General features: G+C 57.5%; 1 protein-coding gene across 2 annotated transcripts in view; it reads left to right on the top strand.

Annotated features, from left to right (window-relative positions):
• The window catches only part of COBL (cordon-bleu WH2 repeat protein), a 203,270-nt gene that overhangs the window by 145,767 nt on the left and 45,032 nt on the right, over nucleotides 1–12,471 (top strand). Inside the window, exons 8-9 of one of the 2 annotated variants that reach the window (XM_062178958.1) lie at nucleotides 4,568–4,712; nucleotides 6,726–6,896. In XM_062178958.1, the coding sequence (XP_062034942.1) occupies nucleotides 4,568–4,712; nucleotides 6,726–6,896 (316 nt within the window). The remainder of the gene's footprint in view (nucleotides 1–4,567; nucleotides 4,713–6,725; nucleotides 6,897–12,471) is intronic. The other variant, XM_062178957.1, reaches the window with a different exon arrangement.

Here is a 12,471-nt window from a genome sequence, read left to right as displayed (position 1 = left end):
CCCTGGGCTGTGGTTCAGACGTGCACAGGAGTGAGCCTGGGCTGTGGTTCAGATGTGCACAGGAGTGAGCCTGGGCTGTGGTGCAGACGTGCACGGTTGTGAGCCCCGGGCTGTGGTTCAGACATGCACAGGAGTGAGCCCCGGGCTGTGGTGCAGTCGTGTACAGTTGTGAGCCCTGGGCTGTGGTGCAGACGTGCACAGGAGTGAGCCCCGGGCTGTGTACAGACGTGTACAGTTGTGAGCCCCGGGCTGTGGTACAGACGTGTACAGGAGTGAGCCCCGGGCTGTGGTACAGATGTGCACAGGAGTGAGCCCCGGGCTGTGGTACAGACGTGCACAGGAGTGAGCCCCGGGCTGTGGTACAGACGTGCACAGTTGTGAGCCCCGGGGTGTGGTGCAGACGTGCACAGTTGTGAGCCCCGGGCTGTGGTACAGACGTGCACAGGAGTGAGCCCCGGGCTGTGGTACAGACGTGCACAGGAGTGAGCCCCGGGGTGTGGTGCAGACGTGCACAGGAGTGAGCCGCGGGCTGTGGTACAGACGTGTACAGTTGTGAGCCCCGGGCTGTGGTTCAGACGTGCACAGGAGTGAGCCCCGAGCTGTGGTACAGACATTCACAGTTGTGAGCCCCGGGATGTGGTACAGACGTGCACACTTGTGAGCCCTGGGCTGTGGTGCAGACGTGCACAGTTGTGAGCCCCAGGCTGTGGTGCAGACGTATACAGTTGTGAGCCCTGGGCTGTGGTAAAGACGTGCACAGGAGTGAGCCCCGGGCTGTGGTGCAGACGTGTGCAGGAGTGAGCCCCGGGATGTGGTACAGAAGTGCGCAGTTGTGAGCCCTGGGCTGTGGTACAGACGTGCACAGGAGTGAGCCCCGGGCTGTGTACAGACGTGCACAGGAGTGAGCCCTGGGCTGTGGTACAGACGTGCACAGTTGTGAGCCCCGGGCTGTGGTGCAGACGTGCACAGTTTTGAGCCCTGGGCTGTGGTGCAGACGTGCACAGTTGTGAGCCCTGGGCTGTGGTACAGACGTGCACAGGAGTGAGCCCCGGGCTGTGGTTCAGACGTGCACAGTTGTGAGCCCTGGGTTGTGGTGCAGACGTGCACAGTTGAACCCATTGCATTGGTACATCGTGCACCCCAGTGAGCCCAGGGCACTGCTGGTGCCCCCGGAAACACAAAGTCCCCAGACAGGCCCCAGGACACTGACTTGTAGATTGGGTAAGTGCTGTGGATTCTCTGTCCTCTGCTGGACTGTGGACAGAGGAGGTAAGTGACGGTCTTCCTCGCTGGATCCCCTGAGGTCCTACCCATGCAGTGCGGGCCCAGTAGCTCCTTGCTCCTTGCTCTTGTCTCCCTCCCAAGAGAGAAGGCTGGGCTGGGGCTCTTCCCATTGGCTGAGCTGAGGTGGTGCAGGGGCATCACTTTCACGGGCGAGGTGAAGTGGCTTCCCTTACCTCTCATTGTGCCTGTTCTTGGCTCCGAGCCTGCCTGGGGTGCTGTGGCCTCACTGGTTTCTAGGGTTCTCATAGACGCGTTCTGCATTGTGAATTGTTGCTAGCTCAGGGTCTCTGGGGAGTGCGTCTGGGGTCCCTCTGTTCCCGTCTTGCTCACTCCTCTTGTGCAAGGATTCTTAAAATCAGGATAGCAATTTTAGAATCCAGCGTCTTGCTCTGAATTTAACGCGCTCTTCAGAAATTACAGTAAATGTATTAAAAACTCAAAGGATGAGAAAAAAAATGCATGAAAAAGAAAATTACAAGAGTGTTTTAAGAAGTTTAATTTTTAAATAGCCAGAACCAACCTTTGTACTCGTCTGAAGGCAGAGGGATTAATTTAGCTAATCATGGCTCATCACTCTGATGGAACAACAGGCAGATATTTAAAAAACTCTCTCTCTCTCTCCCTCCCTCACCCCCTCTCCCTCCCTCTCCATCTGTGTCCTTCTCTCACTCTGTAACTGCCTTTCAAATAAATAAATAAATATTTAAGAAAGTTTACATTTTGCTAAGAGAGTAGGTATTATGTGTTCTTACCAAAAATAAGAAAAGCGAACGGCAGCTTGATGTATAGGTGTGTAAATAGTTTGCTGGTGGTGACGACTTCCCAGTGCACAATACATCACATTGTCAGGTTGTACAGCCACATCTCTACAATGTGTGTGTGTGTGTGTGTGTGAATTAATGATACCCTGGTGTTTGCCAATTATACCTCAGTGAAGCAGAAAAAAATATGAAAGGAAATACCTAAAAAATCTCCCCTTCCAGCGTGCCATGAAAACGAGTAAGGCGTTTATATTAATCCACCGTGAGGAAGAGGAGGGGAGACACAGCAATGGCGATTGCCAGTAGACACCTTGGAAGCCCCAAGAGAGAAGTCCCTGACACCTGACTGCTGTGGGAGAGGCCAGCAGGAGGCAGCAAAACCCCTCAAGGCCCAGGAACGTGCCCACCAGGGGGCCTTCAGCGGCACCCTGCCCAGCAGTCAGGGGCCAGGCGCCCAGCCCAGAAGCAGGGAACCAGAGGAGCCTGACTGGCTGCGCCTGCGACAGGATAGACACTCAGGTTCTCAGGTCCTCAGAAGTCCTCCCGGTCACAGCCTGCACCAGAAAGCTGCTGGAATGAGTCAGACTTTGCAAACGGAGGAAAGGTGGACGGCCCTGGAAACACGGGAGGATCAGGAGAAAGGGCTCAGGGAAGACAGATCAGCTGGAGACCACGCGTACGCACACTCGGCGTTCAGCTGAGCAGTGGAATTCTTGAAGAACGCTTCCGTCTGACGCACTGCAGTGTCTGCTGTAGCCTTTGTCCTGGGGAGTCCGTTCCAAGCCCCCCAGGGGAGCTGGCATAACCTATGCTGTCCAATACAAACCATCTATGATAAACAAGAAGTTACTGATAACTGAGAATAGTGCCGTTATAACGACGTACTGACAGATAGCCAGCGTCACTGCTTGCAGTTGAACTTGGCGGCCGTCATCAATAAAGTAAGGGCTTGAGCACAGCTCTGGGAAGCTGACAGGGAGCTGATCGGAGTGACCAGCGGGAGGGGGCAGGACAAGGGGTGACTGCTGTCCCAGGACGGTGTGGGATTCCATCACACTACAAGGAATGGAACACAGTTTACCACCTGTGTGAATCGTTTACGGAACTTCCCACCTCGTATTTTTGGATCACAATGACCACAGGCTACTGAAACGGTAGAAAGCAAGAGCACTGGGAAGGGGTGAACTTCCGAAGACCTGAACAGTGAGTTAATACGAATGCAACTAACTCTGTGCTGTGGTTTTGGGGAAAATGAAGAGTAACTGTGTGTGTGTATGTGTGTGTGTGTGAGAGAGAGAGAGAGAGAGGGAGAGGGAGAGAGAGAGAGAGAGAGAGAGAGAGAGAGACTGAGATTAGATCCCCATCTCCTGGAGTAGAAACCCAGCATCTAACATGGAAAAATCAAATAGCACAATAAGCTTATGATTTAGAAAAACCGAGTCGATGCTAAAAGAAATGAGGGTTGGAAGTGGTCGCTGCTGCAGTGCAGGTGCTGGGCCAGCTCTGTTCTGACTCCAGGCTCTGTGGGGGCAGCTGGCCGTTTTCTGTGTATGTTGAATGTACAATGCTATGGAACTTTAAACACGCGGGGCACAATTATCATATGCTTCAGCAGAAGGAGAGAAAAGCATGAACAGCTATTAGTGTGGTTAGCGTTGCGGTTTCTGCGTCGAGCGCATTACTGAAGCACCCACACGCGCCTGCATGCACGCATCAAGTCCCAGGCCCTGCCCAGGAAGGGATGTTTTCCTCCTGGGATCATGAGGTTTTGTCCAGGCCTGGCGCAGCCAGTGTCAGTAACCAAAGAGCACCTGGATCAGAATGGAGGTGGGCGGTGTTGGTCGTCCTCCCCTGCAGGCTGGGCCTGGAAAGGTCAGGGAACCCTGGTCCTGGAGTGCAAGGCTGCTGGCCACCTGTCGGCGCCAGTCAGTGCCTGCACCAGGGAACCCTGGTCCTGGGGTGCAAGGCTGCTGGCCACCTGTCGGCGCCGGTCGGTGCCTGCACCAGGTGAGGTGCTTTCAGTGACTTGAACCAGCAGGGACAATGACGCCTGGCTGAGCCTTAACCAGAGCCATCCAACGGCCGAGAACTCTGGCTGACCTGAGGCAGGGAGAGGGTGCCTGGGCCCCCCATTTCGCCCAGCCGCTGGCCCTCGGGGCTGGGGATCTCCTCTGCCGTGGACCCCGAGCAGGGTGGCAGACCTCTGGCTGGAAGGCCGCCTTCCCAGGGCCATGTACGCTGGCCACGCCCGGGCCTCCCAATCCCTTCTCCTCGGTGCCCCTCTTGGAGTTCCAGGAGGAATTTCCATGTCCCCTTTCCTTAAAAGTGAGGGGATTCCTCACGAGTGTGCTCCAGGAAGCTGACCACAGCCCCCGGGAAGCCAGCCCCGTCAGAGGCCGGCCTGCCCAGGGCGCCCCTGGAACTGGAGACCCCTCTATCCCGCCAGGTGCACCCCCGGGGAGCCGGCACCCCTCCCTGAACCACGCTCAAGGCGCTGCCTCCTGTTTCTCCTTGCTTCGTAGGTGTCTCTGGGGTCGCAGATGGACTTGCAGAAGAAGAAGCGGCGGGCGCCAGCTCCCCCTCCGCCCCAGCCACCGCCGCCGCCGCCCAGCCCCCTGGTCCCTTCGCGCACCGAGGACTCGGAGGAGAAAAGGAAGAGCGCAGTGGGTGAGTGGGGCGCGCATGCGCAGGGAGAGCGCGCACCTGCAGTTTGTGCTTGCAATGCCAGGGGTGCACCTGCTCTTAACCTTCCTAACGACACTAACCCGGGGAGAGAGAGAGGCTGCAAATACTCAGCTGTTGGTGGGTGATGTGTCTGCTCCTGGAGCGGGGAGGGCGAGGAAAGCGCAGACGTTTGGGTGTGAGAAGGCGCAGCTGGAGGTGGTGCCCACGGTCCTGAGAGCGCGCGGCCCCCATGGGGCTGATGCGCGTGGAGCACACGCAGCCCCAAACCTCCAATCAGAAGCGCCCCAAACTCCAAACTCCCAAGTAGACAATTCCACACCACCGAGCTTGGATTCGTGCAGAAATTTATGTAAACTGTTGTGTAAAATCGCCTTCAGGCTATGTATATAAGTGCTCAAGAAACGAAAATGAAAGCTGTATTGAGATTTGGCTCATTGTGTATATGCAGATATTCCAAAATCCAGGAAAAAATCTGAAATCTAAGACACTTGTGGTCCTAAGCATTTTGGCTAAGGGACACTCAGCCTGCAAAGAAGCCGGCATGAGCTGGGTGTTGCACCGCCCCACACCCTTGGTTCAGACGCCTCCATCTGTGTGGCCAGGATCCCGACATTCTGAGAAAAGGGAAAGAGGCCCCGGGCTCAGGAGCAGGGTGTTTAGTTATGTTTCAGTCATTCACCTTTATTATTTCACTTACGTGGGAGCAAACACGTCTGCAGGGGAGGGGCTGGGGTGGGGCAGCCTGGCAGCCGCAGGCTCCTGGTTCCGAGTGCACACGGAGCTCCTTCCCGCCAGGCCCTTTCGTGCACTCAGGCGCCCGAGTTTGCCCTTTGACTTAATGTCTGCAACCCCAGAAGGGAATAGTGCCAGGGCAAGTGGGTGCATCGTCCGCACCTAAGGCTTCAGTTGTCCCAGGGCGCGCTCCTCCTGTCCACGGAGAGTCTCTGCCATGTGATGGCGCTCGCCCAGGCTCGCCAGCAGTACCTCTGGGCGCATCCTACCTCGTCTGCGCTCCAAGGGAGGACAGGATGCTCTCGTCTGGGGAAGTCAGCGTGTTCCCACGTACAGAGAGCCGTCGCCAAGAGAAGGGATACATGGCTACAGCTGCTGAGGAAGAGATTCTGGTCTTTTATCTTTATTAATAACCTGGTAAAGGACATGGAGCATGGGCCCTGTTAGCTACCAGAAGTTTCTATGCTGCAAAGCCCGAAGACAGGGTTTTTTAAAAGAAATAGCTCAGTCAGCGTAGCGTGCGGCCCTGGTAATCCCTGTCACTAGTTACACTGAGCCACTGCCTTTCCAAGATCTCGTCAGCACCAGAAAGCCCTTCGCAACTACAACGGCAGCGTGTTTCCAGGGACGGCACAGAGGGGCGGGGGCTGCTCCAGGCAGGTACTCAGCGGCCCGGAACCCAGCTCCGGTCCCTCTGAAAACTTGCCCGGGGCAGTGAGGGAGGTGCACGGAGCGAATGGGCTGGGGAGAGAGAGGCTTCCTGGCTGGTTCCCCTGTCCGCAGCTGTCAGTGCGTTAGGGAAGGCAGAAGGCGGAGGCTAAGAGCAGCCCCGTGAGCCTGGGACGACCAGTGTGGGCAGCAGGAGCTCCTTTTGTGTTAACTGGGCGGAGCTGCGGAGGGAGCCGTGAGCCTTCGTGTGGCTGTGCCTGCAGAAGCAAATGGCCACCAGGCAGGGTTCCCAGACTGGACACAGTGGATGTGAGAGTGGAAGCCCCAGTGTGCTTGGGCCAGGTGCTGGCTCCCGTTGGACTTCGTGTTGGATGCGGTGGGGCTGGGTGCAGACTGAGGCTGGGCAGGGCATGCAGCGCGGGGGTTTCCTGGGGAGTGAGGTTGAAGTTCGTGTTGGATGCTGCTGGATTTGGTGCTGGACGTGGTTGCACCTGCTGCGAGGTGAGTGACACTGTACTCTGTGCGTTGCAGCATAGGGAATCTTGGAATCTTGTGGCTTGACTTCTGAAACCACTTCCTGTTGATTCCACGTAGGTGTCGGACGGCAGGTGCCACAAAAGCCTCCCAGAGGCACTGCTCGAGGCCCACCCCAGTTAGTGCTGCCCCCACCCCCACCCTACCCGCCTCCCGACACAGATGCGGCAGAGCCTCTCGGCTTTCCTGGGGAAGGCGCTGGTTCCGAGGCCTCGGACCTGAGACCCAAACGTACGTGTCTGTCCCAGCTGTGTGTTGGCCGTCTCTCTGCCGTGAGCCGGGTTTCCACACTTTTCTGTTCTCTCCTATGTCTGTGCCTTCCTTCTGTGCTGCTCTCTCGATGCTCAATGCAGTGCCTGGGCACAGAGCAGGCATCTGAATGATGCCGCTGGTGGGCTGTCAGGCCTCAGCCGCAGGTGCACCATACGAGGGGTGGAGGTGGGGACCCTGTGGAGAGGGGGCTCCTCCTCCCATCAGTCTCGCCCTCGGTGTGTCCGGAGAGCGGCAGCTGCTCGGCCCCGCTGCGCTGTGATCTCCAGGCAGGCTCGCTCACACAGGCCTGTGCGGGCTGTGCTCACGAGCCTGGAGCTCTCCACCTGTCAGTCAGTGTCTGCGCTGCGTGGCCAGTGGCCAAGCCTTGGTGCTGAGAGAGCAGCGAGGGAGACAGCTTTGGGCTAGGGTTGGGATCCGGCAGCCGCGGAATTACGGCCTGCTTTTGCCTGTTTCTCAGCCTGCCCTGTCCGAGATGGACCTTTCCCCGGTTCCCTGGGCTTCCCTTCAGATTCCAGTAAACGCCCAATGTGGAAAGTGTGTGCTATAAAAACACTGTGTATGAATTTCAAAAAAAATCTTGCAGCAAAATGAATTTATGTTTTAGTTCACTTTCCCACAAACTTCCTGACCTGCCTGGGATGCGGCATTGCTGCCTCCAGACGGTAATCCTTGTACACGCCTGGCAGAGCGGGTTCGGATGGTCTCACGGGCACATGGGCATGTCAGCTGTGTAAAGCAGCACCTCCCGAGCTGCGTGTCCCTGTCCCTCTCCGCGTGACGTCACCATGGCACCCAGCAGTGCCCACAGCGTGGCACGCCCTCCCCTGGGGACTGGCGCTGCACCACGGGCCCCGTCACCTCTGTGAGAGCCACCTGCATGCTTCCAGGTTGAGAAGATGGGAACAGGACTGCTAGCCTTCTGTCGGGGAAGCAGTCCCAGCCCGTTTCTTTCTCCCCCAATACTTCCTGTGCACCCCTCTGTACCCGGGGCCATCGTGGCACCAGCCGTGGTCCGAGTGTGAAGCGGTTGTTCCAGGGACTCAGACGTGAAGGAGTGAGGCAGCTGCGGTGTAGGTGGTTCCGGGGACCCACGCCCCACAGCACCGCACAGTCGATGCCACTCCTGCGCTGCACACTCGGCCTGATGCCCTGGGAACAAGTGACAGAACAGTGCACAGAAACGAAGCTGCGCAGCCCCATTGCCAGTGGAGGCGGCCACGAGATGCCGAGCTCGGCAGCCGCGTGCAGAGCAGGAGAGAGAGCCGGACCCACCCTGGCTTCCTCCTGGCCCAGGCGCAGTGTGGGAGGGGCTGCAGACAGCCCTGGGGAGGGTCCCTGTGGAGGCAGCACCAGGCACAGGGAGGCAGAGTTTCCCTCTGCTTCTCTCAGGGGTGGTGAAGAGGTTTGCTCCTGGGCCTGACGCCTCCTAGGAGCTCCGAGTGCAGAGCTGGTGAAGGGGCTCGGAGGGAGCAGCCAGCCGCCCTCTTTCCCGGCCTCTGTGGCCCTGCTTCCCCTCCTGTGCCCACTGCCAGCACCTCCCCAGGTCCCTGTCACGTTGCCCTTCTCCTCCCTGGGAGGTCAAGGGAGGGGATCTGTCTCACTTCACCACCACCCACCGCCGTTCTACTGTGCCCCTCTCCTGGCCACGTGTGCACTGGAAACTTGCGCATCCCGCTGGGGATTGGAGTTCCTCCTTAGCAGAAGCCGACTGCCGGCTGCCAACTACCTTAAAAACCTGGTTCCCCTTTGCCAGCAGGGAGCACACAGCTTGCCTGCCCCGATGGGGGAGGGGGAGGGCTCAGGGAGACGGGCCAGGCCCTTTATTGTCACTTGCTCTGCCTGCATAATACTGGCATCAGGCGCTCCTCCCCCCACCCGAGGGAGGTGCTGCTGATGGCTGGCAGCTGGCACAGGGGTGCCGGCCAGCCGGAGGGCACGCGCTGCTCGCCCGCACCTGCCTCACACTCGGGAGACACGGCTGTGTGCCAGCGGCAAGTTCTTGCACATCTCCTGCTGAGGCCAGCTTCAGAACCGTGCTCCCTGCCAAGGAACCGCGCTGCTCCTGCTGGGAGTGGACCCTGGCCTCCAAGGGCCAAGGGCCCCACACACTGCTCAGGGGTTGGCCCTGGCATCCGCCGAAACCCCAGAGGCAGCCAGCGGACTTCCCCGGGGACCTGGGACCTGGGACCCTCCGTCCTTGCTCTGTTCTCTCGCCCCCACCCCAGGTCCACGTGTCCATGGGGATTTGTACAACATGGGGTCAGTCCCACTCAGAACGAGTAGGCACAGCTAACCTGAGACAGAAAGACTAGAAAGACTCAAGTGCTCTTAGGCAGCCCATCTGTCCACGGAGGGTGGGGGCCACTGGAGAGGGGCCGCACACGCGTCTGGGTCCTCTGAGCTGCTCCCTGGATCTTTCTGGTCCAACTGCTCCCTTGCCTCTTCCTGGCAGCCTTCACGGCAGATGGGAGTCGCCTTCAGTGCTGCCACCTTTCTCTTCTTCCCAGGCTGGCCATTGGCCAGGGGCCTGGGAGCCGAGTCCAAGGACAAGCCACTCACTCCCATGTTAATGCTTTCGCTGTTGTCAGCGCGGATGCATGGTCACGAAAAACATACCTACCTGAACCAGGGCCAGGTGTTCCACGTTCAGTGCCGCAGGTGTCTGGCCACGTGCACGGCGTGCAGTCAGGAGTCCCGGTGGAGGCAGTGTGGCTCTATGAGGTCTCCCGCCCCCAGAGGGCCCCCAGCCTGGGTGCAGACTGATGCGCTGTGTCCACCCAGCTGTTCCATCACTGGGCCCGGGAGCTCATCTCTCACAAGCCTCCCCTGTCCAGTGTGCATTCTCTCCCACAGTGCCCCAGGCTTTCGCCCTTGACGGTCTAAACTGTGTTGTGTGCCCCTGTCCTGGGCCTGCCCCACTAGTTTAAGCTATGTGGCAGCATTAGAAGTTTTCTATGTATTTGTATTCACCCTGCAGATGGGCACCGATGCAGCACAGACCCAATAAAGGACAAGGGCAGGCTGTGTCTCTGCGTGAGGTTGAAGTGCGGTAGTGTGTGCTGTTCCACTCAGCTCTGTGCAATCTACAAGGCATTTGAGGTCTGTGCACAGCGTGCCCGGCTGGAGCTGGCACCACACCAGCGAGCGGCCTCACCCATGCCCGAGGAGATGGGAAAATCTCAGCGGGAGTCACGTTCCAGCCTTTCTTCCTTCCATAGAGCCTTCCCGGTGTGGCCCATTGGGGGACACCTGCAGTGGTGTGGGGCTCCTGTGCCGTGGCTCCCCACGACCCCATCTCCCCTCCCAGCCCCAGGCGCGTCCCTCTCCCTTACGCAGGGACTGGCTTTAGGGAATGTGTTTACCGAGCTCGTCTCATACCACCCAAGAGGTGCAGCATCGCTTTGTGCCGTGTCCCTGCGCTGGGTAGCCACCTGCCTTTTGTCGCTTACCAGCTGTCTCTGGTCACATCGACTCTCACGTCTCACCGGCCGTCTTCAAGAACCTTTATTTTACATAACGATGGCCCTCACGGCAAGAGTGGTGATGCTGGAAATGTGGATATTCTTCCTTTACGTGAAGTGGTGAAAAAGTTCTAGTTAACACGGAAAGAAAAAGAGCGTAAGCTGCAGCTGTGAGGGCCTGGAGCAGTAGCACAGCATAGCACATCGAGGGCGTGGTCTGGAATCCACTGGGGGACCCGGAGTCTGTCCCCCAGCACGGGTGCCGCTGTATGCCCTCTTGGTGTCCACAGAATCCCAGTAGTAAGAGGATAAGGCAGTCCCGTGAATCCCGATCTCATCTGGAAGTTCTTCCTGCTATAAAAGCGTCGTCTCGTCTCTCCCGAGGTGCATTGACGGTAGACAGTCAACTTGTAAGGGCACGGTGGGGCAGGCGTGTGGGTCTGTGTCGTGAGGAGCAAGCACCTGCTCCCGGCTGTCACCGTGCTGCCTGCTTTCCTGGTGACCTGTTCAGGGTGACGTGTGGAGTGTGAGGTGGCAGACTGGGTGTGTGTCGGGGAGGCACCAAGGTCACCGTCTCGGGGACTTGGTGCTGTGGGATTTCCTCCCATAACTGCTAGGACGATGGAGTGATGCGTTTTGGTCCTTGTTCTTTAATCCTCTTATTTCTGCATATTAAGCTTTGCATTGGCCTTTGGATGTCTAACATGTACGTGGGTGTTCGTGTGCATGTCTAAACCAGAAGACGTGGGTGCCTCCAAGTTCCGCCCTGTGACTTTCTAATGAGCTTGCTCTGTGCTGACACGGGCCTTCCTTGTGAGTACAGTAACGCAGCCTGTCCCGTTATGCCTTGAAGTGTGTGTTTGCAAGGTTTGCCCTACTGACTATAATTATACTATTAACAAGTTATCAATTAATTACTAAAATTAGAAGACCCTGGAGATTTAAAGATCAATGCACGTGGAGCTCAAATTACAACTCCTTAATTGGCTTTGAGTTATTTAAATGACCCGGTGAAGGTCATTTTCCTACGCATTCCCCCAGGCAGTTGGCGAAGCTCTGGGAAGCCACCCAGGAAGGAAGGAGAGGTCATTTTCTCCTGCCTCGGCACCAGTGACAGCCATCTCCCAGCAGACGGATTTTCAGTGTGCACACAAGTGTCTCATTTTAAACCCCTTTTACAAAATCTGAATATGGGATGGGAGAGGGCACATACACCAGGGCAGCAGGCAGAGGCACAGGTGTGGGCTTGCACCACGTTGTCAGGCGGCCAGACGGGCGAGGATGACTGGGAAGTCAGGTGCACGTGGAAGTGTAGCCCCTCTGTAGCCAGTCCAGCGTAAGTGACAGAGCAAAGCACCGTCTCTGTGGAGCCATTCCTGTGATGGATGGGTGAGTTCCAGCGCGCGGCCTCCTGGTCTCACGCTCATCCCCGTTTTACTCCTGTCACGCGACAGTGACATGCAAGCGACACATACTTGTCAACCGCATGGTAGGCTGACCGCAGATCTGTGTCTGTGTATGCCTTCGGGTCCCACAGGGCTGGGCATTCCCCGTTACCAGCAGAGCACTGTGAGTATTAGCGGCAGTGCCAAGAAAGAGTCAAATTGTTTAGTTCAGGAAACGGAGGGTAAAGTTACTTTTTTTAAAAAAAGATTTATTTATTTATTTGAAAGTCAGAGTTACACAGAGAGAAGAGAGGCAGAGAGAGAGAGAGAGAGAGGTCTTCCATCCAGTGGTTCACTCCCCAGTTGGCCACAACAGCTGGAGATGAAGCTAGGAGCCAGGAGCCTCCTCAGGGTCTCCCACATGGATGCAGGGGCCCAAGGACTTGGGCCATCTTCTACTGCATTCCCAGGCCATAGCAGAGAGCTGGATTGGCAGTGGAGCAGCCAGGACTAGAACCAGTGCCCATATGGGATGCTGGCACTGCAGGCAGAAGCTTAACCTACTACACCACAGCGCCGGCCCCTCCAGCTAAGATAGACTAGAGGTTAGGGTATTCCTCTGAACTGCGTCTTAGAGGCTGGTGTATGACGGTGCAGACCCCCACCAGCCCTCCTGTTCTCACTGCT

This window comes from Lepus europaeus, chromosome 20 (assembly GCF_033115175.1).
Source record: "Lepus europaeus isolate LE1 chromosome 20, mLepTim1.pri, whole genome shotgun sequence".
Taxonomy (NCBI): Eukaryota; Metazoa; Chordata; class Mammalia; order Lagomorpha; family Leporidae; genus Lepus; species Lepus europaeus.
Note: the sequence above shows the minus strand (reverse complement) of the source record. Positions and strands in the feature narration are given on the sequence as shown.